This window comes from Esox lucius, chromosome 16, assembly GCF_011004845.1.
Source record: "Esox lucius isolate fEsoLuc1 chromosome 16, fEsoLuc1.pri, whole genome shotgun sequence".
Taxonomy (NCBI): Eukaryota; Metazoa; Chordata; class Actinopteri; order Esociformes; family Esocidae; genus Esox; species Esox lucius.
In genome coordinates this window covers 3,413,155-3,440,254 of record NC_047584.1, presented here as the reverse complement: position 1 = coordinate 3,440,254, position 27,100 = coordinate 3,413,155, and the positions used below count along the sequence as shown (strand labels likewise).

The following is a 27,100-nucleotide window of genomic DNA, read 5'->3' as shown; positions in this document are numbered from 1 at the left end:
GGTGTCGGTGAACTGCAATCTTCGGATCTCCCCACATATGTTAAATAGGATTAAAGCCCAGGCCTTCTGGGGCCACTCAAGAACATTCACAGACGTTTTTGGAAACCACTACATTTTCTTGGCTGTGTGCTTTGGGTCATTCTTGTGCTGAAAGACAAATCTTTGTCGTTCAGATGCCATGTTATATGCCTTTTACTCAGGAGTGTCTTCTCTCTAGCCACTCTACCATAAAGGCCTGATAAATGAAGTGCTACATAAATTGTTGTACTTCTGGCGGGTTCTCCCAACACTGCAGAGAAAGTGAAGCAATTTCCCCAGATTTATGCTTCAACAGAGTTCTAAAGACAGTTCATTGGTCTTCATGGCTTGGTTTTCCTCTGAAATTCACTGTGGGAGATAATATAGACAGGTGTGCTTTTCTAAATCATGTCCATTTAATTGAATTTTCACAGGTGGACTCTAATCAAGTTCACAAGGATGATATTTTGACCCTTTTATCTAGACAGTATTAAATGAAAGAGGAGCCGTGGTTTAAAGGGTTAAAGCGGGGAGTTGAACCCCAGTATCCAATGGGGAGAGGGGCTATGTCTGTCTAAGCAGGGAGTGTTAATGCTAGACTACAGGCTCTGGATGGAATTACTTCATCCTTCTCGTTCTGTAAAAGGTAGTCGTATGCAATCCACTCCTATTTGTTGAAGTGTTACAGGAGTCCACACTTTTGTCTGTAAAATGTGGAGAATAGTGTTCCCGGCCCTCAGTTGGCTGGCACTGGGTCGTGACATTGGGTTTCCTCCTGTGGCTGTCCATTTGATGCAATCCTTTCCTCACAAGATTATACACTGTGTATTCCCCTCCACATTTTCAGATGTCTCCTCTTTTTGCTTTCTTTATCCCTGCCCACAAAAAAACAATATGGCAGCTCTTCTCCATCCTTCATACTGGAAACATCTGTCACTGTGTATTGCCCCAACTTACAACAACAATTGTTATTTATTCGTGTTATCGTCATTAGCAGTCCCCCGCCATCCCCCAAATTAAACCTAGTATATTTTCCAGTTCACAGCAGTAGGAAAACAAGCAAGAACCAACAAGAATAGATTGTGCTGCTTCTGGCAATGACCAGCTTAGGTTGGTTAACTTAAACGACATTGCTCAGAAAACTTAAGGGAACACGTAATCATCACAGTACAACAAGAAGTCCATTCAACTTCAGCTAGTTAGGAAGCATAAGCGATTGTGAATCAATGTCACCTGTTTTGGTGCAAATTAAAGTGACAACAGGTGCACTGGAGAGGCAACTGCAAGACAACCCCCAAAAAGGGAATGGTATTTCAGGTGGTGGCCACAGAGAATTGCTCTCTCCTTATCTTTCCTGACTGAGTCTACTCTAGTTTTGCTAGTGTCCTTGTCACTACTGGTAGCATGAGGTACTTACAGACCATTCAGGTTGCACAGGTAGTCCAGCTCCTCCAGGATGGAACATGCATAGGTTCCGTTGCAAGAAGGTTTGATGTCTCCCAGTACAGTCTCAAGAGCATCGAGGAGATACCAGGAGATCTGGACTGAGCCTTAGAAGGGCATCAACCCAGCAGCAGGACTGGTATCTGCTCTTTTTTGCAATGAGGAACAGGAGGAGCACTGCCAGAGCCCTACAGCATGACCTCCAGTGTGCATGCAAACTGTCAGAAACAGACTCCATGAAGGTGGCATGAGGGCCAACGTCCTCTAGTGCAGTGGTTCTTAAGGTGGGGGTTGCCGGATGATTTCTAGAAAAATTACATTTAAATGAAGTGCTATTTTTTATATGCCTGAAAACTGCTATACTGTATAGGGGGGAATACAATTAGAAAAGGCTAAATACGTAAAATATTACTATTTTGTAATTCACGTCGTAGTCACAGAACAGAAACTGGTTGGTTGAATCTGTTGCACAGGTTAACAGTATCTATGGAGCGACATTTAAGTTCCTGCTGTGTGAATTTTCTTTGTTAGCTAGCAAATAATCATAGCCTACAACCTGGATCGGTGGCTTATCTGTAGATCTACAACCAAGAAGACGTTATATGACAACAGTTTTTCTCAAAAAGCAATCAACCTCCAATGAAAATAAGCCTACAAGAAATGAGAAACGCAAGGGTAAGGCCTTCCAGCCCGACATGCCATTCAAATGTCATAATATCAGGAGCAATTCATAGTTTGGATTCACTTGATTTACAATTAATGATGTGCGTCATCCCCAATGCATTCTTTGCTCAAAGGTTCTTGCACAAGAAAGTCAGTGAAACTGAAAATAAATTTTCAAACCAAGCATCCCTTTCATGATGATAAATCAACTTAAAATCAGCCTAAAAGAGACAACAGTTACGTGCTATTGAAATCGTAAACTCCACCTAATCACGTCCCAGGAACACCAGGCTGTTTGCCGCCCTCTGCCAAGAGATGGGCTCTGGAATATGAAGCCCTGCTGGTCAGTAGATATCAAGTGGCTTTCGTGGGGGAAAATTCTCACCCGCCTGTTTGAGCTGTGTGATGAGGTGCGCATTTTGCTGATTGAGTCTGGGGTCAGATTGCGGACCCGCTGACATTCCAAATGGTTGGTAAGTCTTGTGTATATTTGACAAACTTAATGTATTGACTGATCACTACAAGGCACAAATACAAATAAACTGTAGGCCTGTTGTCGTTGTCTGATATAATCGATGCATTTACAAATTCAAACAAGTTGGAGATATGGGCTGTGCAAGCTAAAGGTAATGTCGGAATGTTTCCTGAGCTGGAAGAATTTGTGGAGCACAATGACCTGGATTTCAATAACATGATAGAAATGATCCCATCACATCTCTAAGGCATTCTGGATCACTTTATGATGTACTTCCCAAATGTGCCTACTCCACAACGCCACAACGGTATGACTAGATATGACAACCATTCACCACTGAGGATCACCTGTCATCCGACCTGGAGGACGTGCTGATGGAGCTGTCCATTGATTGGACCGTAAAGGCGATGTCGGCCACAACGACACTTGCTCAGTTCTGGATTTTAGTTACAGAGGATTACCCATGACTATCCAAAAGCAAGCAGCGATGGATGTACTGATTCCGTTTAGATCACCTAACTTATGTGAGGCAACATTTTCCACATTGACATATATTTCAAACAAATACACATCATGTCTCATTGTAGAGGATGATCTTTGAGTTGCCAATTTGACGATCAAACCCAGGATGCAGCAATCTCATTAAATGAGTTAGTTGCTCAGACTTTACTTACCAATTAATAAATATACCTGAGAGAACAGGTCATTAATATGTAATAGTTGATAAGGATTCTTAATATTAATATGATCTACTGAACGTGTCTAGATTTGTGTCTTATGAGGCCTCACATGCTCATGCGTGTCATAATATTTGAAACATTTGTTTTTGAGGGTCATGAATGAAAAAGGTTAAGAACCTCTGCTCTAGTGGGACATGTACTTATAACCGTGCAGCTCGATTGGTATTCGCCAGAGAACACCAGAATTGGCAGGTCCTCCTTTGGCTCCCTGTTCTCTTCACAGATGAGAGCAGGTTCACACTGAGCATGTGACAGACGTGACAGAGTCTGGAGACGCCGTGGTGAACGTTACCCTGCCAGCAACATCATCCAGCATGACCGGTGTGGGATGGGACAGTGATGGTCTGGTGAGGCATATACTTGGAGGGTTGCACAGACTTCCATATGCTAGCCAACTTTACTCTAACTGCTGTTAGGTACCAGGATGAAATCCTCAGACCCATTGCCAGGCCTTACGCTGGTGCAGTCAGCCCTGGGTTCCTCCTGCTGCAGGACAATGTCCAGCCTCATGTGGCCAGAGTGTTTGTGTAAGCAGTTCCTGGATGACCAAGGCATTGATACCATTGACTGGCCCTCAAGTTCCCCAGAGCTGAATCCAATTGAGAACATCTGGGACGTTATGTATCGGTGCATCTGACACCGCCAAGTAGCGCCACAGACTGTCCAGAACCTCACTCATGCCCTGATCCAGGTCAGGGAGGAGATCCCCCAAGACACCATTCACCATCTAAACAGGAGCATGCCCAGGCGCTGCTGGAAGTGCAAACTGAGTCACATTATGAGTGATGAAATTCACACAAGTTGGAACTTTGATTGTACTTTATGTGATTGTACTGAAAAGCGTGTCTGTACATTTTACGGGATTGTCAGCTTGTCATTTTCCAACATGGTGAATGTATCAGACTAATGTTTTTATTAAATAAGTTTAAGAGATGAAGGAAGATCATTTAAGGATATTCTCTTAAAATATCTGGATTACAAATGATTTTGTAGCAGTTTAGTTTAAAGTGCTGTAAATGCTTGATTATCCAACGTCAATGGGACCTTCGTTCTTTTTCCCTTTCCTCTCTGTTCTGTCCATGTTTCATTCTTTCACTCCTTCGCCATGTGAAATTCTGTTTAAACACTTCCAATCCCCTTTTTCCAAGTGTTAAAACTGATAAAACATCCCCTCCTCTCCTCTCCACAGGTGCTGCGAGTGGTTCGTCTGATAAAGATATCCCCTGCACTAGAGGACTTTGTGTACAAAATCTTCGGCCCTGGTAAGAAGCTGGGCAGCCTGGTGGTATTCACAGCCAGCCTGCTCATAGTTATGTCAGCAATCAGTCTTCAGATGTTCTGCTTCGTGGAGGAACTAGACCGATTCACCACCTTTCCTAGGGTAAGCAACAATGGCAACACTGTAATAATTATTGGAAAATTGTTCTGTGCATTCTCTCTTATTACAGTTTTTGTCAATCACTTTGGCTAATTTTTCAAAACACTCTTAACATTATGTTAACTGTAAGTGCAACCTTCACAATTGTTTTATGGTATATCACAACCCTATTGCATGTCTGCAAAATGTAGTAACTCATCTAAAACATTTAATTCATGCTTCAAAACTTAGTTATTGTGTCAGTAAATTGGCCAATGCCACCAAAATGTAAAGATCATTTGTCATCTTGTGAGTCATACTGGTCAAAATGTTAAAATGTTTTTTAACTATGGCAGCCAACCCTGGAAATCTTTGTTATATACCAATTCCAGTTTTGTCATACTTTTTTGTTGACTGCTTTCTGTACTATACAAGAATGTCACTTTTGTCCAGCTGAATGCTGTTGTGTATCACACTGAGCTTTTTAGATACCTATTTCAACAGTAGGTAAGAGTACTGTGAAAAGTCAATACTGTACAATACTGTAATACACAGAAAAAGGATATGCACATTTGTATACAGTAAATTTAGCAATGTATTACATGTAAAAAGAAATTTCACATTTGCATGTCGATTTTTACATATATCTCCGGAAAAAAATAAGCGACCAATGTACCTTTTTCTTTCCTAATTTGAAAAGGAAAAATTTGAGTGAGGAACAGAAGCGTTCAATTTACAGTGGTCTCTTAATTTTAACCCTTCTGTTCCTCACTCAAAACCTTCCTTTTCGACTTTTATGGAAAGGAAAGAAAGCTGTATATATACCCACAAACATATATACAGTGGCGAGAACAAGTATTTGATACACTGCCGATTTTGCAGGTTTTCCTACTTACAAGACATGCAGAGGTCTGGAATTTATTATTATAGGTACACTTCAACTGTGAGAGATGGAATCCAGAAAATCACATTGTGAGATGTTTTATGATAATTATAATTATTTGTTCACCTACCAAACAGTAAGAATTCCGGCTCTCACAGACCTGTTAGTTTTTCTTTAAGAAGCCCTCCTGTTCTCCACTCATTACCTGTATTAAGTGCACCTGTTTGAACTGGTTACCTGTATAAAAGACACCTGTCCACACACACAATCAAACAGACTCCAACCTCTCCACAATGGCCAAGACCAGAGAGCTGTGTAAAGACATCAGGGATAAAATTGTAGACCTGCACAAGGCTGGGATGGGCTACAGGACAATAGGCAAGCAGTTTGGTGAGAAGGCAACAACTGTTGGCGCAATTATTAGAAAATAGAAGAAGTTGAAGATGACTGTCAATCTCCCTCGGTCTGGGGCTCCATGCAAGATCTCACCTCGTGGGGCATCAATTTTCATGAGGAAGGTGAAGGATCAGCCCAGAACTACACGGCAGGACCTGGTCAATGACCTGAAGAGAGCTTGGACCACAGTCTCAAAGAAAACCATAAGTAACACACTATGCCGTCATGGATTAAAATCCTGCAGCGCACGCAAAGTCCCCATGCTCAAGCCAGCGAGTGTCCATGCTTTTCTGCAAAGGGGACAGGACGACTGCACCATATTGAGGGGAGGATGGATGGGGCTATGTATCGCGAGATCTTGGCCAACAACCTCCTTCCCTCAGTAAAAGCATTGAAAATGGGTCATGGCAGGGTCTTCCAGCATGCCAACGACCCGAAACACACAGCCAGGGCAACTAAGGAGTGGCTCCGTAAGAAGCATCTCAAGGTCCTGGAGTGGCCTAGCCAGTCTCCAGACCTGAAACCAATAGAAAATATTTGTAAGGAGCTGAAAGTCCGTATTGCCCAGCGACAGCCCCAAAATCCCTGCTGCAGTGTTTGCAAACCTGGTCAAGAACTAAAGGAAACGTATGATCTCTGTAATTGCAAACTAAGGTTTCGGTACCAAATATTAATTTCTGTTTTTCTGATGTATTAAATACTTATGACATGCAAAAAATGTAAATTAATTACTTAAAAATCATACAGTGTGATTTTCTGGATTTTTGTTTTAGATTCCGTCACTCACAGTTGAAGAGTACCTATGATAAAAATGATAGACTTCTACATGCTTTGTAAGTGGGAAAACCTGCAAAATCGGCAGTGTACCAAATACTTGTTCTCCCCACTGTAGACTCAACTAAAGGATTATTAGGAACACCATACTAATACTGTGTTTGTCCCCCTTTCGCCTTCAGAACTGCCTTAATTCAATGTGGCATTGATTCAACAATGTGCTGAAAGCATTCTTTAGAAATGTTGGCCCATACTGATAGGATAGCATCTTGCAGTTGATGGAGATTTGTGGGATGCACATCCAGGGCACGAAGCTCCCGTTCCACCACATCCCAAAGATGCTCTATTGGGTTGAGATCTGGTGACTGTGGGGGCCATTTCAGTACAGTGAACTCATTGTCATGTTCAAGAAACCAATTTGAAATTAATCGAGCTTTGTGACATGGTGCATTATCCTGCTGGAAGTAGCCATCAGAGGATGGGTACATGGTGGTCATAAAGGGATGGACATGGTCAGAAACAATGCTCAGGTAGGCCGTGGCATTTAAACGATGCCCAGTTGGCACTAAGGGGCCTAAAGTGTGCCAAGAAAACATCCCCCACACCATTACACCACCACCACCAGCTTGCACAGTGGTAACAAGGCATGATGATCTTTCCCATTCTGACATTCAGTTTGGAGTTCATGAGATTGTCTTGACCAGGACCACACCCCTAAATGCATTGAAGCAACTGCCATGTGATTGGTTGATTAGATAATTGCATTTTTGAGAAATTGAATTGAACAGGGGTTACTAATAATCCTTTAGGTGAGTGTATATGTGTGTGTGCATTTGTATGTGTATGTTTGTATGTATATGTGTGTATATATGCTCACCTAAAGGATTATTTGGAACACCTGTTACATTTTTTATTAATGCAATAATCTAATCAACCAATCACATGGCAGTTGCTTCAATGCATTTAGGGGTGTGGTCCTGGTCAAGAAAATCTCCTGAACTCCAAACTGAATGTCAGAATGGGAAAGAAAGGTGATTTAAGCAATTTTGAGCATGGCATGGTTGTTGGTGCCAGATGGGCCGGTCTGAGTATTTCACAATCTGCTCAGTTACTGGGATTTTCACGCACAACCATTTCTAGGGTTTACAAAGAATGGTGTGAAAAGGGAAAAACATCCAGTAAGCGGCAGTCCTGTGGGCGAAAATGCCTTGTTGATGCTAGAGGTCAGAGGAGAATGGGCCGACTGATTCAAGCTGATAGAAGAGCAACTTTGACTGAAATAACCACTCGTTACAACCGAGGTATGCAGCAAAGCATTTGTGAAGCCACAACACGCACAACCTTGAGGCGGATGGGCTACAACAGCAGAAGACCCCACCGGGTACCACTCATCTCCACTACAAATAGGAAAAAGAGGCTACAATTTGCACGAGCTCACCAGAATTGGAGAGTTGAAGACTGGAAGAATGTTGCCTGGTCTGATGAGTCTTGATTTCTGTTGAGACATTCAGATGGTAGAGTCAGAATTTGGCGTAAACAGAATGAGAACATGGATCCATCATGCCTTGTTACCACTGTGCAGGCTGTTGGTGGTGGTGTAATGGTGTGGGGGATGTTTTCTTGGCACACTTTAGGCCCCTTAGTGCCAATTGGGCATCGTTTATATGCCACGGCCTACCTGAGCATTGTTTCTGACCATGTCCATCCCTTTATGACCACCATGTACCCATCCTCTGATGGCTACTTCCAGCAGGATAATGCATCATGTCACAAAGCTCGATTAATTTCAAATTGGTTTCTTGAACATGACAATGAGTTCACTGTACTGAAATGGCCCCCACAGTCACCAGATCTCAACCCAATAGAGCATCTTTGGGATGTGGTGGAACAGGAGCTTTGTGCCCTGGATGTGCATCCCACAAATCTCCATCAACTGCAAGATGCTATCCTGTCAATATGGGCCAACATTTCTAAAGAATGCTTTCAGCACCTTGTTGAATCAATGCCACGTAGAATTAAGGCAGTTCTGAAGGCGAAAGGGGGTCAAACAAAGTATTAGTATGGTGTTCCTAATAATCCTTTAGGTGAGTGTATATATAATCTGGAGGAATTTCATGAAAATCTTGTATCAGCCATATGAAGTCAAAAGATACTGGAATCCTTTGATGCTAGTGGGGTGGTAGCTAATGAGCTAATGTGTCGACAGTTGTGGTGCCCAGCACTGCCTCCTTCGATTTTAAGTGCTCATCAGCTTATTTCTTTCTCATTAGCCACATCTCCACCCCCCCTTCCTGTCAACAGATGCCACTCGTTTGCTGCTCTTCTCTTCCAGGGGCGTGACACGCACTCACACTTAAGCAAACAGCGAAATTACCTTTCAAAAACAGACAAAACAACATTGCGTGGCACAATGAGGACTTTCAATACACATGGGCATAAATGGCCGTTGATGACCCCTCACACAGAGACACTATCAATGCGTGTTGTTTTAAGTCATCTTAAAGTGAAAGCGACTGTTCTGCTCTGCTGTCTTTGTTTTGTGTTAATTCGGACCCAATCCAACCAACAAATAAATACTCATGCACACACACGTATACTAACTCACATAAGCATACGACCCACACACGGCATGCACTCTATAAGCACGCACACATACTGTACACACATTAGTGTTAATGATGTCCCCGGTGGATCAACCTGCCGTTGGGTTTATTGTTATCCGCAGTAACTCTAGGGGTAGATTGCCAGGTGAAGAGAGGTGGGCGGAGGCAAGGTGAGAAGGAACGGGGTTAGAATGGGCCTTGAGGCCACATGGAATCAACTGACCAGTTGGCCTTTATTTGACCTATAAAGAATCTAGGAATGAACATGAGTCATAACGCCTTTGTCTCTGTATCTTTCTCACATACTCACACATGCATTTGTTTTTCTGTCCTTGTGGGGACATTTTAGTTTTTCCTATCTCATTCAAACATCGCATCGCATCGCATCATCTTCCGCTTATCCGGGGCCGGGTCGCGGGGGCAGCAGTCTAAGCAGGGATGCCCAGACTTCCCTCTCCCCAGACACTTCCTCCAGCTCTTCCGGGGGGACACCGAGGCGTTCCCAGGCCAGCCGGGAGACATAGTCCCTCCAGCGTGTCCTAGGTCATCCCCGGGGTCTCTTCCCGGTGGGACGGGACCGGAACATTTAAACATTCAAACATTTAACGCCAATTGTATGTTCAGGCTGCTGAACGGAATTGCTAGGTTTACATTATTTTTAGTGACTTCTGGTCTCCTTATTTATTGTATAACCAGGATCACACAGGATGTGCACATATACACACAGCCAAAAACGTAACTTTAACCTTAAATCTAACCCTAACCTAAATCTGCCACCTAATTCCAAACCTTAAGTAAAGATTTTGGGGTTAAGGTTTGATTTAAGGACTGTAATACTCAAACCGCTCACTTTCATTAGGAATTCACACATAGACACACCTTAGTGTTTCATCCTCATGCTAGACTCATGCTGCCATGACTCATCCTCTTGCGGTAATATGTGTACAATATCAGGTGTGTGGCATTTCTATTTATCTGCCCCCGACTGCACATACATGTCCAAAATATATGGAAATTATTTCTAATTAATTTCTTCCACTGTGTGATCTTTGCCTCTCTCTCAAGATTTCCACAGGCTCTGTCTCTGTGTCTGACTCTGTGTCTGTCTCTCGTTCTCACTCTGTTTCCCCGTCTTTCCAATTTAGTCCATCTTTCTGTCTGTCTTTCTCTTTCTTTGTCTAGCCCTGTGTCTGTCTGCCCCAGTCTTTCACTGTCTCTCAGTCCCTTTCTGTCTGTCTGTCTTTCCATCCATGTCTATCTGTCCCCTTTTTTATCTTGATCAGTTTGTCTGTCAATTAAATTAAATTCAGTAAAACAGGAAAAACAACTAAAAAAATTTAAAAATCTGGAAAAACAACTAACATGAGAATTATAAACAGATTTATTTTTTCAAAAAGTTCAAAAATTCAGATTTTGAGGGCTTTTGTCTCCCTTCTATAATGACCACTGCAAGATCTACTTCTTCCATGATTTCTATTAAACAAAATAAAAAAATGTTGCTCAACATACAGCTCAAGAAATTCTGTCAGTTTAAAACAATAGATATCTCTAATTAAATGGCAGTGGAGTAAGACATTTTGTTCCTTTTCGACTTCACCTGGCCCTATATATACAACTGTCTATCTATTCAATTCAATAGGCTTTATTTACATGGAATGGTATGTTATTTACATATGCATAAAATAACAGTAGTCAGACCAATGGCAAAACAAGCTATAGTAATGATAATAATATCAAACCATATTCATTGTTAAACAGTTGCTACTGCAACAGTTATAAGTTATAGACAGCAAAGGTTGTAGCCACTGAAGGTTTTGTCTATCCTGAACAAATCCTAATGCATAATTTGTTTTGACTATGACAAGGCTCTAACACTTGTCCTCTTGCTTGGTAGTCCACGTATTTAACCACTACGCTATTTAACAAGGGGTGGGCAGGCGGGCAGTCGGTCTGTCACTCTCTCACACAACACTGTTTTTTCACCCACTTTATTTGGGATGTTTTTCTTTTATGGTTTCAAATTGTTTTTTGCTACTTTTTATTTTGGGCGAAATGCTCTGAGGTCCTGGTATTCCTTACAGTGTAATAAGAAATGTAGCTGATTTTCCATGGCCATTTTCCATGTCTGTTTAGAGCCATGTAGCATTGTGATTTTGTCATGTTTACCCCATAGTTAACATGCTTTTCTTTTGATATTGTTTGTTTGAAAACATATTGTCTTGAGTTGGGTTGGTAGAGGTTTTTGCCTCAGTCCCTCTGTCTTCCGTCTTTCGACCTATCTGTCAGTCCGTCCGTCTCGTTTTGTCTTGCTATCATTGTCACTCTCCCCCTGTCTCAATATTGTTGTAATAACATACTGTCTTGTTAAAATTATATAAATGTACTTTCTCTGCAAAGTTTTCTTTACCCTTCAGAGATTCAATATATATTTTTGTTGGCTGTGAGCCTTTCTCTGTTGAATTAGTCTTACATTGTTATTATTGTTATTTATTTATTATTGTTATTTATTATTAATATTGTTATTATTCTTATAATAATTACAAATCACATGCTGTCCCTAGGTGAGTGTATATATAATCTGGAGGAATTTCATGAAAATCTTGTATCAGCCATATGAAGTCATATATGAAGCCACATAGTTGTCTGTTGTTATCTTTTACCCAATACATATTAGATGATTTTATGGTTTCAAATGTCTATTTATTTCTCTTCGTCCCTCCATCCCACAGGCATTCATGTCTATGTTCCAGATCTTAACCCAGGAAGGTTGGGTGGATGTGATGGACCAGACCCTTGTGGCTGTAGGTCAAATGTGGGCTCCTGTAGTGGCCATCTACTTCATCCTCTACCACCTATTTGCTACTCTGGTAAGGGCTCTGCATCATGTTTTGATGGATGCAAATTCTAATCACATTTTTACAGAAGCACAATGGAGAAATATATTGGGTATACATTTGTTTTGCATGTAATTAACGTTGGAATTAAAGCAACATATAATAGAAGACAATTTTACTGATGCAGAACCTTGGGTGTTGGGCTTAAAAAATACCATTATTAAAGAAAGAAAACCCGGCCCATGGGACTGTGTATATGTTGTTCTTGCTTTTTCCTGCTCTTACGGCACATTTTCCCACCAACCGGGTCCTGGATTTTATACACTACTAAAATAAATTAAGGGAACACTTAAATCACACATCAGGTCTCTAACAAAATATATTAAAGATCAAAATCTATACTGTACAGTGGGGAGAACAAGTATTTGATACACTGCCGATTTTGCAGGTTTTCCTACTTACAAAGCATGTAGTGGTCTGTCATTTTTATCTTAGGTACACATCAACTGTGAGAGACTGAATCTAAAAAAAAATCACGAAAATCACATTGTATGATTTTTAAATAATTAATTAGCATGTTATTGCATGACATAAGTATTTGATCACCTACCAACCAGTAAGAATTCCGGCTCTCACAGACCTGTTAATTTTTCTTTAAGAAGCCCTCCTGTTCTCCACTCAGTACCTGAATTAACTGCACCTGTTTGAACTGGTTACCTGTATAAAAGACACCTGTCCACACACTCAATCAAACAGACTCCAACCTCTTCACAATTGCCAAGACCAGAGAGCTGTGTAAGGACATCAGGGATAAAATTGTAGACCTGCACAAGGCTGGGATGGGCTACAGGACAATAGGCAAGCAGCTTGGTGAGAAGGCAACAACTGTTGGCGCAATTATTAGAAAATGGAAGAAGTTCAAGATGACGGTCAATCTCCCTCGGTCTGGGGCTCCATGCAAGATCTCCCCTTGTGGGGCATCAATGATTATGAGGAAGGTGAGGGATCAGCCCAGAACTACACGGCAGGACCTGGTCAATGACCTGAAGAGAGCTGGGACCACAGTCTCAAAGAAAACCATTAGTAACACACTACTCCGTCATGGATTAAAATCCTGCAGCACACGCAGGGTCCCACTGCTCAAGCCAGCCCATGTCCAGGCCCGTCTGAAGTTTGCCAATGAAGCATCTCAAGGTCCTGGAGTGGCCAAGCACTCTCCAGACCTGAACCCAATAGAAAATCTTTGGAGGGAGCTGAAAGTCTGTATTGCCCAGCGACAGACCCGAAACCTGAAGGATCTGGAGAAGGTCTGTATGGAGAAGTGGGCCAAAATCCCTGCTGCAGTGTGTGCAAACCTGGTCAAGAACTACAGGAAACGTATGATCTCTTTAATTGCAAACTAAGGTTTCTGTACCAAATATTAAGTTCTGCTTTTCTGATGTATCAAATATTTATGTCATGCAATAAAATGCAAATTAATTACTTAAAAATCATACAATGTGATTTTCCGGAATTTAGATTCCGTCACCCACAGTTGAAGAGTACCTATGATAAAAATTACAGACTTCTACATGCTTTGTAAGTGGGAAAACCTGCAATATCGGCTGTGTATCAAATACTTGTTTTTCCACACTGTACATTGTGTAATTCGTTGAGAACAAAATCAACAAATTACCAACCGATTGAAGGCTGGATTCAAACGTCCAGAAAATCTAAGTAAACATTTTAAATCTTCAATTAAAAATACCATCCACCGTCTGATCAGGAGCATGCCCAGACAAGTGCATACAGGCATGTGGGGGCCTTATAAATTACTGAGTCACATTATGGGTTACTGTGATGAATTTTAAGTTGGAACAGCCTGTGATTTCAACTGTGTACATTGATTTTCGGTGGGAATTTGAATCCAGCCATCAATCGGTTGGTGATTTTGGTTTTCATTGACTGTTTTTACATAATTTTGTTCTCAACAAATTATACCATGTACAGTAAAGATTTTGATCTTCTATACAGGTGCTGGTCATATAATTAGAATATCATCAAAAAGTCCATCCATCCATCTTCTTCCGCTTATCCGGGGCCGGCAGTCTAAGCAGAGATGCCCAGACTTCCCTCTCCCTAGACCCTTCCTCTAGCTCTTCCGGGGGGACACAGAGGCGTTCCCAGGCCAGCCGGGAGACATAGTCCCTCCAGCGTGTCCTAGGTCTTCCCCGGGGTCTCTTCCCGGTGGGACGGGACCGGAACACCTTCCCAGGAAGGCGTTCCGGAGGCATCCGAAACAGATGCCCAAGCCACCTCAGCTGACCCCTCTCGATGTGGAGGAGCAGCGGCTCTACTCTGAGCTCCTCCCGGGTGACCGAGCTTCTCACCCTATCTCTAAGGGATCGCCCGGCCACCCTGCGGAGAAAGCTCATTTCGGCTGCCTGTATCCGGGATCTTGTCCTTTCGGTCATGACCCAAAGCGCATGACCATAGGTGAGAGTAGGAACGTAGATTGACTGGTAAATGGAGAGCTTCGCCTTGCGGCTCAGCTCTTTCTTCACCACGACAGACCGATACATCGACTGCATTACTGCAGAAGCTGCACCGATCCGTCTGTCAATCTCCCGTTCCATCCTTCCCTCACTCGTGAACAAGACCCCTAGATACTTAAACTCCTCCACTTGAGGCAGGCACTCTCCACCAACCTGAAGTGGGCAAGCCGCCCTTTTCCGACTGAGGACCATGGCCTCGGATTTGGAGGTACTGATTCTCATCCCCACCGCTTCACACTCGGCTGCAAACCGTCCAAGTGCATGCTGAAGGTCCTGGCTTAAAGGGGCCAACACGACAACATCATCCGCAAAGAGCAGAGATGAAATCGTGTGGTCCCCAAACCTGACACCCTCCGGCCCCTGGCTGCGCCTAGAAATTCTGTCCATAAAAATTATGAACAGAACCGGTGACAAAGGGCAGCCCTGTCGGAGTCCAACATGCACAGGGAACAAGTCTGACTTACTGCCGGCAATGCGGACCAAGCTCCTGCTTCGGTCGTACAGGGACCTGACAGCCCTTAGCAAAGGACCCAGGACCCCATATTCCCGAAGCACTCTCCACAGGATGCCGCGTGGGACACAGTCGAATGCCTTCTCCAAATCCACAAAACACATGTGGACTGGTTGGGCAAACTCCCATGAACCCTCCATCACCCTGTAGAGGGTATAGAGCTGGTCCAGTGTTCCACGGCCTGGACGAAAACCACACTGTTCCTCCTGAATCCGAGGTTCTACTATCGGCCGTATTCTCCTCTCCAGAACCCTGGCATAGACTTTCCCGGGGAGGCTGATTATAACTGAAAGTCAGTTATAATCATCACAATTAAAAGAAATAAACATTTGAAATATATCAGTATGTGTGTTATGAATTAATATAATATATAAGTTTCACTTTTTGAATGGAATTACTGACATAAATCAACTTTTTGATGATATTCTAATTATATGACCAACACCTGTATATTTCATTCATCAAGACCTCGTGTGTGATTTACATGTTCCCTTAATTTTTCTATTTCACAGAATTATTAGTATTAATGATTATCTAATGCTGTGTCTTCCAGGTATTGTGCAAATGTTGACTTTTCTTCCCCGCACTGGGACTTCATAAGAATTACCAAGTGTACCAGTGTGAGCTACATTTCAAGACAGTGATTGCACTTAACAGTGAGGCACAAGCACCATTTAGACTTTTGATGTGCTAAATATTTAAGTTTATATGTTAAGTTAAGCATCTTAAATTGCACTTTAAATTGAACGGTGCTTACGGAGGTTTGGAAATGGAAATTGAGTTCACTAGCGTAACCTCATCGGACCCTCTGTCTCTTCCTGTCCATTTCCTGAGACCCAGCAGTCTCTGGGCAAGTCGCTGTGTCTTGTTTCTTCGTCCGGGCAAACCTGTCCACACTGGTACTGTTCTGATATGACCTGTTATCAAACATATAAATATATTTATTTTAATGAAACCCACAGCCTAGATTTTATTTAGAATTTTCACCAGGACCAGGCATTCTGGGGCCCTAGGCAGCTGCCTACTTTGCCTATTGGTAGCACCGCCTCTGGCTGTAATTGAATCCATAACACAGGCAGTCCTTCAAGTCTGGAGCTCTGTGGCTGTTGTTGATGTTCATCCACTATGGCCTCCATGAACATCACTTGCCACTATACCAAATTAGCATAGCCATTTAAGCTATCCAAATGGAAATTGGCCAGCGATACATCGGCTGAGGTCGGATTGCTCCTATCACAATATCAGAATTTAGATCTGTCTCCTTAATTGTCAGGTTACTCAGTCAGATGATCGTACTAGTATACAGGTGCAAATCCAACCACCAACCCTGCCTCCACCTGTTTGGTTCTGTGTTTCCTTTGTGGGGGTGATCGGTACCTTGCTTTTTGCCCATGGGGATTGCTATTAATAATATTATGGTGTTGATATTGTTGGTAGTATCGTATACATGATCATGTGATGGCAATGAGTTACCCCAGAGGAGCAAAACCTAATGCAAAGACAGTGCATGTACATTGCTGAACATGTTCTCTAATAAGTGGCTAAACTAATACATGGTGTTTTCTGTCTGAACGTTTGTTCAAATTCAAAAAGTGAATTTTTGTACTTTACTAAAAGAGTATGTGTTTACTAAAATACTACAAAATGATTTTTTTTTACAATTTTGAATGTGTTACAAATTTCCTTGAGTTTGCCCTGAATACCAGATGGCAGTGGTTTGCGTTTTTTTTAAACTGTATTAATCCAGACAGAATTATTTTTGTCATTAGACCTGGATTAGACCTATACTAATACAGCTGTTAAAGTTGTATTGCAGATGTTCTTCTTCAGCATTAACATTGTCAACTGTACATCATCTGGGAGCATGTACAGTTGACAATTCTGCATTTAATGCAATTTGTGGGGCAAATTAAACTCGTTGATGTCTAGTACTTCTTTTTTTCTCCCAAAGACACGATTAGTTGTACATCTGTTTATTCTGCATACCATTGTCAATGATTCCTAGGAATAATATTTATTTGTTTTGTCCTCCTGGACAGAAGGTAATGCATACATACACTCACCTAAAGGATTATTAGGAGCACCTGTTCAATTTCTCATTAATGCAATAATCTAATCAACCAATCACATGGCAGTTGCTTCAATGCATTTAGGGGTGTGGTCCTGGTCAAGACAATCTCCTGAACTCCAAACTGAATGTCAGAATGGGAAAGATACGTGATTTAAGCAATTTTGAGCATGGCATGGTTGTTGGTGCCAGACGGGCCGGTCTGAGTATTTCACAATCTGCTCAGTTACTGGGATTTTCACTCACAACCATTTCTCGGGTTTACATAGAATGGTGTGAAAAGGGAAAAACATCCAGTATGCGGCAGTCCTGTGGGCGAAAATGCCTTGTTGATGCTAGAGGTCAGAGGAGAATGGGCCAACTGATTCAAGCTGATAGAAGAGCAACTTTGACTGAAATAACCACTCGTTACAACTGAGGTATGCAGCAAAGCATTTGTGAAGCCACAACACGCACAACCTTGAGGCGGATGGGCTACAACAGCAGAAGACCCCACCGGGTACCACTCATCTCCACTACAAATAGGAAAAAGAGGTTACAATTTGCACAAGCTCACCAAAATTGGACAGTTGAAGACTGGAAAAATGTTGCCTGGTCTGATGAGTCTCGATTTCTGTTGAGACATTCAGATGGTAGAGTCAGAATTTGGCGAAACAGAATGAGAACATGGATCCATCATGCCTTGTTACCACTGTGCAGGCTGGTGGTGGTGGTGTAATGGTGTGGGGGATGTTTTCTTGGCACACTTTAGGCCCCTTAGTGCCAATTGGGCATCGTTTAAATGCCACGGCCTACCTGAGCATTGTTTCTGACCATGTCCATCCCTTGACCACCATGTACCCATCCTCTGATGGCTACTTCCAGCAGGATAATGCACCATGTCACAAAGCTCGATTAATTTCAAATTGGTTTCTTGAACATGACAATGAGTTCACTGTACTGAAATGGCCCCCACAGTCACCAGATCTCAACCCAATAGAGCATCTTTGGGATGTGGTGGAACGGGAGCTTCGTGCCCTGGATGTGCATCCCACAAATCTCCATCAACTGCAAGATGCTATCCTATCAATATGGGCCAACATTTCTAAAGAATGCTTTCAGCACCTTGTTGAATCAATGCCACGTAGAATTAATGCAGTTCTGAAGGCGAAAGGGGGTCGAACACAGTATTAGTATGGTGTTCCTAATAATCCTTTTGGTGAGGGTATATAATAAATGGTATATATCCGGTATACTGAAGACATTACTTTTAACCAAAGTAGAGTACAGTCTGCATTCATTTTTTGTATGGGGGACTTCAGAGCACATCAAAACCATGCCTGTAAAACTGCCATGTTCTTCTAATTAATCCAGTGCCAATACAATGCAAGTGTTCATTATAAGATGTTAACAAATTATTAAAATTATGTAGCAATGATCAGAACAAATTGTCCACCCAAATTTCATTAATATAATCAGATTACAAAAAAAGTAATCAATTGTGGCTGCCGTTTGGAGATCAGAACTGAAAGCGCTTGCATTTTAGCGATAGCACTTGTCAATGCTGAGACTGTGATGTGTTCTTTATGTGGATACAATTCTCTCCACCCACCTATGACTCAATCAGCAGCTGTGTCAGTGTTTTTTTATTTTTAAATTAAACAATTCAGCTCTCTACTTAAGTACCAGCTAGGCACATTTTGCACTTTTGGGCTTCTTCCATTGGCTCTGATTACTGTATCTAGACCGGCTTATGTGCAACTAATGAGTAAAACCAAAACACATCTGTATTTTCACCACAGGCAAGAGTTGATTTTGACACTCTGCTTTTGACCAGAATTGAAGGACTTTTAAGCCTTGACATTTAAATATCCAACATTTGATAATGGAAGCAAAACAACAGACCACTCCAGGGCTGACTCAGACATTGCTCTTAACACAGAGGATGTTTTGAGGACAGAACCCAGCCAAAATACGATTAAGGAGTGGATTTCATTCTCCAAAAACACATCTGGCAATCAAGAACATTTTCTTGTCTGTGTATCCATTTTTAGAGCATCAATGAACACTTATAATTTGAATTTGAAATGTGATAATTTGAATAATTTTTAAATAATTTTGAGATAATTTTAAAAGTATCCTCATTATGTTTATCTTTTTTTAGATTCTGCTCAGTCTTTTTGTGGCTGTCATCCTTGATAATCTGGAGCTGGATGAAGACCTGAAGAAACTAAAACAAGTAAGTTGTCCTTTAGCGGCCTGTCTTTTATTTGAAATGTCGGCAGTGCCATTAAATCCAATTCACTATCTTCTTTAATAATTAGTTCACTCTAGTTTGGGTCAAGCATTTCCTAAATGATGAATGGTGTAATATATGGTAGATTGATGATTCAGTTTCCAGACATAATTATAAAAAAAAGCTTCTGTACTGCCATCTCACAGATCTTAATGTTTCCAATCTACAACTTTTTGAATTTGTGTGATTTAATCTCCACTATTGACTGGTCAACGTTAGCCTTTGTTCTATTGAGTGTACGCCCACAAACCCACCCACGTATTCTGTCATTCTGGATCTGTCACGGTAATGTCCATAACCGCTGAACTTGCAACACATGAACCCAAAGAGTTAAACAGCTGGTATGTTTTTTTATTTTTATACTTGCCTTCTCAATGGTGATTTGCTGTGATCAGTTTTCCATGACATCCCTGGAATGTGTGTGAGCATGTGTGTGTGTTTGTAAAGAGATGTGTATCATATTCAACCCATTTTAATATATAGCCCATCATACCTCTCTTTCTCTGACACATACACACATCACAAACAGCTGACAGGCCCGAATGTGCCTAGATCAGCACTTCTCAAAGTCCGGACTCCGGTCCGGATCCGGACCCGGAGGGAATTCAATCCGGACCCGCCTCCATTTCGTATTTCAACCATAGACTGTAAAAAAATATGGACGTAGTGTCCGTGATGTCACCCGTAGGTTTGTGAAGAGCAATTTTGAAGCCTAAAGTGGGCGGAGCCAACCGTCGCCATTTTGGCAGCGCGTCAACGCACGTCACCCCCGGATAAACAGAAATGGGCAAAGAGGCGGGATGAGCTCAGCGAGGAGCCTGGATGCTGAAACCTGAAACTTAGCTCGACGTGAACGAGTTTGCTCAGGCTAAGCTAATGCTATATGCTACTGGCCTCCCACTAAGTGACTAACAACAGCTGACTTGAAGTAAAGCCAAAAGTTAAAGTTCATGTTTTTGCCCTTCGAAATACTATTAAGACATAGCTAAAAGTGAGACTGTGTATTGTGATACTGTATTATTCTGCTAGTTAAAGTGTATTAACTTACAGTATTGCTGTGAGCTTGTGTTTCATGCACAAACATGCCATATCAGCCAGCGCGGCATTGCACATCAAGTTCATAGAGAACTTTATTCAGTCCATTTTAAAATTTTATTTTGGCTGCCTCTCAAATCGGTCAAACCATATTTATTACCTATATTTATTACCTAAGAAGTTCAAGTAAATGCACTAGAAATCTGTGCTCATTCAGGTGTGCATTAGTTTATTGCATGGACTGAAAGCACTGACACCTCCAGGAATTTGCATCTGACGGTACATAAGCATATCTAATGTTAGTCTGTTCAGTGAGAGCAACGGTACCGCAGAATGAGTGTAGCCTCTATATCTATAGACGTTTTACACGTTTTTAAATCTGGAATCTCCACACAAAAGCAACAAAATTGTCAGACATCCATGAGTGCATGTTCACAGAGGAAAACAACAGAAAAACAGCCCTGGTTGTTCTCTTGATACTCGACAACGACGGAATACAAAGGCGTGGGCTAAGGTATAATGCAGGTATTATATTGTATGAAATAATCCAGAAAGAAAAGCAAGAACACTGCCGACATGTCCAGTTCAGCAGCTGGAATTAGCTGAGGAAGAAACGTGACGGCTGGCTAACAGCTAACAGCAGACAAACAGCTAGTGAGAGCGAGTGAGAGACCAACAGCAGCGGCAATCCACCTGTCAGTCAACGGAGTGGACCACGCCCTTAATTATGCAGACATTTAAATATTAATCAACTAAACGGATGAGTTATAAAAAAATTCACCCCCCTCACAGTTGTCATGAAGGGCAAAATTAGCTGTATAGACCAAAACAACATACTGACACCAGGCTGTAAACACGTTTTTTTCTGCTGTAAAGTTGGGCATTTTAACATGGGGGAGATACAGATTTGACTCACTTCTGACACCAGCCTCAAGCGGCCAGTCAAAATCCAGACACTTAAATGAATTGTTTTGTCACTTTTGCACTTGTTATCCATGTATTTTGAATGCACAAGGCACCTTATTTTTTCATAAAATGAATGTTAATTAGTTATACCATTAGTTCAGGACCTTTGTCATTGATGAAAATTCAGATTTGGACCTTTGAATGTAGACTTTGAGAACCCCTGGCCTAGATCATTGTGATTTCCGTCAACAGTTGAGAAGTCAGGCACAGCGGCTGTTAAATTGCAATTTTTACAGGTACTCCAATCAACACATGGGGTGACAGGACTTTAAATAGACTTGAGATGAAAAAGGACAGCTCACCAAGAATAGGGAAGGATTTTACAAATAACTGGGGGGGAAAATCAGCCCCGGAGCTAACCTTGATTGAGAGATTGAAGCTGTAAAAGCAGATGTGGAATAAGTCTCACTTTTTATTTTACATAGAGGATTTTTGTTTTTGTGTACAGATTCATTTGATATTGGAAGGTTGTCGTGATCTAATACATGTTTTATTCAGGCACTTATTTTAGTCAAATCTATGTTTTTAATAGTTTATATTTTATTTCCCCTACATCTAACATCCATCATTTTCAGATTAGCTCCAGTAGGAGTTTTAGACATATACTAAAACCAAAAAAGACTAATTAATTTACGTTAAATAACGGTCAATCAATGCCAAAATGTATACTCCTTTCCACTGTGATTCAACCACACATCAAAACATGTGGCTTAATCACAGTGGAAAGTTTTTAAACCAATAGGCTAAATAATAAATATATTATGTAGCCTATTACACTAAGGCATTGCTAAATACTTGTTAACATTTTTTATTAGATTTTTGACTTTCTCCAATTCAGACCATCAATAAAACCAATTAATGTCAACAATTACTTTAGTGGAATTTTTGGTTTGTTTTTCTTAAACTGTATACATACAGTGAGGGAAAAAATATTTGATCCCCTGCTGATTTTGTATGTTTGCCCACTGACAAAGAAATTATCAGTCTATAATTTTAATGGTAGGTTTATTTTAACAGTGAGAGACAGAATAACAACAAGAATTTTCCAGAGAATTGCATGTTAAAAATGTCCTTTAGATCTCCAAACAGGGTAAAAAAACATTGATGGAATGACAGAAGGCATTTCTGTAGGTTTCATATTGTTTAGGTAGTTGTTGCTTTACCTTAGTTTGACATTGATGACTCCTAAAACTGCTCACAGCTTGCCTTGCTCTCAGTGTGAGTATTTCGGAGGGGAGTGTTAACAGTAAAACTGTCACTTTTTTATTCATACATTTTTTTTGGTCATCAGTCTACACACAATATGCCATTACGATAAAAAAAAAAAGAAATGTATGCTTAAATTATAAAAAAATAAATTAAAAAAATATCAGATGTATTAAGATTGTGAATTCGGTACTTTGTATAACTCCGTTTACCAAAAGGTTGGGATGCTGTGTAAATTGCAAATAAAAACAGAGTTCAATGATGTGCAAACCCATCCATCCATCCATCTTCTCCCGCTTATCCGGGGCCGGGTCGCGGGGGCAGCAGTCTAAGCAGGGATGCCCAGACTTCCCTCTCCCCAGACACTTCCTCTAGCTCTTCCGGGGGGACACCGAGGCGTTCCCAGGCCAGCCGGGAGACATAGTCCCTCCAGCGTGTCCTAGGTCTTCCCCGGGGTCTCTTCCCGGTGGGACGGGACCGGAACACCTTCCCAGGAAGGCGTTCCGGAGGCATCCGAAAAAGATGCCCAAGCCACCTCAGCTGACCCCTCTCGATGTGGAGGAGCAGCGGCTCTACTCTGAGCTCCTCCCGGGTGACCGAGCTTCTCACCCTATCTCTAAGGGATCGCCCGGCCACCCTGCGGAGAAAGCTCATTTCGGCCGCCTGTATCCGGGATCTTGTCCTTTCGGTCATGACCCAAAGCTCATGACCATAGGTGAGAGTAGGAACGTAGATTGACTGGTAAATCGAGAGCTTCGCCTTGCGGCTCAGCTCTTTCTTCACCACGACAGACCGATACATCGACTGCATTACTGCAGAAGCTGTACCGATCCGTCTGTCAATCTCCCGTTCCATCCTTCCCTCACTCGTGAACAAGACCCCTAGATACTTAAACTCCTCCACTTGAGGCAGGCACTCTCCACCAACCTGAAGTGGGCAAGCCACCCTTTTCCGACTGAGGACCATGGCCTCAGATTTGGAGGTACTGATTTTCATCCCCACCGCTTCACACTCGGCTGCAAACCGTCCCAGTGCATGCTGAAGGTCCTGGTTAGAAGGGGCCAACACGACAACATCATCTGCAAAGAGCAGAGACGAAATTGTGTGGTCCCCAAACCTGACACCCTCCGGCCCCTGGCTGCGCCTAGAAATTCTGTCCATAAAAATTACGAACAGAACCGGTGACAAAGGGCAGCCCTGCCGGAGTCCAACATGCACTGGGAACAAGTCTGACTTACTGCCGGCAATGCGGACCAAGCTCCTGCTTCGGTTGTACAGGGACCTGACAGCCCTTAGCAAAGGACCCAGGACCCCATATTCCCCAAGCACCCTCCACAAGATGCCGCGAGGGACACAGTCGAATGCTTTCTCCAAATCCACAAAACACATGTGGATTGGTTGGGCAAACTCCCATGAACCCTCCAACACCCCGTAGAGGGTATAGAGCTGGTCCAGTGTTCCACGGCCCGGACGAAAACCACACTGTTCCTCCTGAATCCGAGGTTCTACTATCGGCCGTATTCTCCTCTCCAGAACCCTGGCATAGACTTTCCCGGGGAGGCTGAGAAGTGTGATCCCCCTATAGTTGGAACACACCCTCCGGTCCCCCTTCTTAAAAAGAGGGACCACCACCCCGGTCTGCCATCCAAGAGGCACTGTCCCCGACCGCCACGCGATGTTGCACAGGCGTGTCAACCAAGACAGCCCCACAACATCCAGAGACTTGAGGTACTCAGGGCGGATCTCATCCACCCCCGGTGCCTTGCCACCGAGGAGTTTCTTGACCACCTCAGTGACTTCAGCCCGGGTGATGGACGAGTCCACCTCTGAGCCCTCATCCTCTGCTTCCTCAATGGAAGACGTGTCAGCGGGATTGAGGAGATCCTCGAAGTACTCCTTCCACCGCCCGACGACATCCTCAGTTGAGGTCAACAGCTGTCCACCTCTACTGTAAACAGCGTTGGTAGGGCACTGTTTCCCTCTCCTGAGGCGCCGGATGGTTTGCCAGAATCTCTTCGAGGCCAGCCGATAGTCCTTCTCCATGGCCTCACCGAACTCCTCCCAGGCCCGAGTTTTTGCCTCCACAACCACCCGGGCTGCAGCCCGCTTGGCCTGTCGGTACCCGTCAGCTGCCTCAGGAGTCCCACAAGCCAACCAGGCCTGATAGGACTCCTTCTTCAGCTTGACGGCATCCCTTACTTCCGGTGTCCACCACCGGGTTCGGGGATTGCCGCCTCGACAGGCACCGGAGACCTTACGGCCACAGCTCCGAGCGGCCGCTTCGACAATGGCGGTGGAGAACATGGTCCACTCGGACTCAATATCTCCAACCTCCCTCGGGATCCAGTCGAAACTCTGCCGGAGGTGGGAGTTAAAGATCTCTCTGACAGGAGACTCGGCCAGACGTTCCCAGCAGACCCTTACAGTACGCTTGGGCCTGCCGAGTCTGTCCAGCTTCCTCCCCCGCCATCGGATCCAACTCACCACCAGGTGGTGATCAGTTGACAGCTCCGCCCCTCTCTTCACCCGAGTGTCCAAGACATACGGCCGCAGGTCAGATGAGACGACAACAAAGTCGATCATCGACCTGCGGCCTAGGGTGTCCTGGTGCCACGTGCACTGATGGACACCCTTATGCTTGAACATGGTGTTCGTTATGGACAAACTGTGACTAGCACAGAAGTCCAATAATTGAACACCACTCGGGTTCAGATCCGGGGGGCCGTTCCTCCCAATCACGCCCCTCCAGGTGTCACTGTCGTTGCCCACGTGGGCGTTGAAGTCCCCCAGTAGAACAATAGAGTCCCCAGTCGGAGCACTTTCCAGCACCCCTCCCAGAGACTCCAAGAAGGTCGGGTACTCTGCACTGCCGTTCGGCCCGTAGGCACAAACAACAGTGAGAGACCTATCCCCGACCCGTAGGCGCAGGGAAACGACCCTCTCGTTCACCGGGGTAAACTCCAACACATGGCGGCAGAGCTGGGGAGCTATGAGCAAACCCACACCAGCCCGCCGCCTCTCACCATGGGCAACTCCAGAGTGGTGAAGAGTCCATCCTCTCTCAAGGAGTGTGGTTCCAGAGCCCAAGCCGTGTGTAGAGGTGATCCCGATTACCTCTAATCGGAACCTCTCAACCTCACGCACCAACTCAGGCTCCTTCCCCGCCAGCGAGGTGACATTCCACGTCCCTAGAGCTAGTTTCCGTGTCCAGAGATCGGGTTGTCTAGGCCCCTGCCTTCGACTGCCGCCCGATCCTCTTCGCACCGGCCCCTTATGGTCCCTCCTGTGGGTGGTGAGCCCACGGGAGGGCGGCCCCACGTCGCCCGTTCGGGCTGAGCCCGGCCGGGCCCCATGGGGGAAGGCCCGGCCACCAGGCGCTCGCATACGAGCCCCAACCCCGGGCCTGGCTCCAGGGTGGGGCCCCGGCTGCGCCATACCGGGCGACGTCACGGTACTCAAAATGTTTTTCTTCATTTAGGGGGTTTTGAACCGCTCTTAGTCTGACCCGTCGCCGTATGTGCAAACCATTTCTCCCTATATTTAATTCAAAATAGTAGAAAGAAAACATATCAAATGTTGGAACTGATAAATGTTATTGTTTTTGGAAAAATACTTGCCCATTTTGAATTTGATGCCAGCAACTAATTTCAAAAAGTTTGGACAGAAGCACTGTATTGCATCGCCTCTTCTTTTAACAATACTCATTTGGGAACTGAGTAGACCAATTGCTGTAGTTTTGAAAGTGAATTGTATTCCCGCTCTTGCTTGATGTAGGATTGCAGCTGCTCAACAGTTCTGGGTCTCCTTTGTTGTATTTTTCGTCACATAATGCGCCAAGAATTATGGATGGATGTTGTGGGGCTGTCTTGGTTGACACGCCTGTGCAACATCGCGTGGCGGTCGGGGACAGTGCCTCTGGGATGGCAGACCGGGGTGGTGGTCCCTCTTTTTAAGAAGGGGGACCGGAGGGTGTGTTCCAACTATAGGGGGATCACACTTCTCAGCCTCCCCGGGAAAGTCTATGCCAGGGTACTGGAGAGGAGAATACGGCCGATAGTAGAACCTCGGATTCAGGAGGAACAGTGTGGTTTTCGTCCGGGCCGTGGAACACTGGACCAGCTCTATACCCTCTACGGGGTGTTGGAGGGTTCATGGGAGTTTGCCCAACCAATCCACATGTGTTTTGTGGATTTGGAGAAGGCATTCGACTGTGTCCCTCGCGGCATCTTGTGGAGGGTGCTTGGGGAATATGGGGTCCTGGGTCCTTTGCTAAGGGCTGTCAGGTCCCTGTACAACCGAAGCAGGAGCTTGGTCCGCAT

At 43.6% G+C, this 27,100-nt stretch overlaps 1 protein-coding gene across 7 annotated transcripts in view; it reads left to right on the top strand.

Moving 5' to 3' along the window:
- nalcn (sodium leak channel, non-selective) overlaps positions 1 to 27,100 on the top strand; it is a 279,305-nt gene that overhangs the window by 151,652 nt on the left and 100,553 nt on the right. For all 7 annotated transcript variants that reach the window (XM_034286758.1, XM_034286757.1, XM_020055017.3 and 4 more), the window contains 3 exons: positions 4,529 to 4,720; positions 12,082 to 12,219; positions 19,443 to 19,517. In XM_034286758.1, the coding sequence (XP_034142649.1) occupies positions 4,529 to 4,720; positions 12,082 to 12,219; positions 19,443 to 19,517 (405 nt within the window). The remainder of the gene's footprint in view (positions 1 to 4,528; positions 4,721 to 12,081; positions 12,220 to 19,442; positions 19,518 to 27,100) is intronic.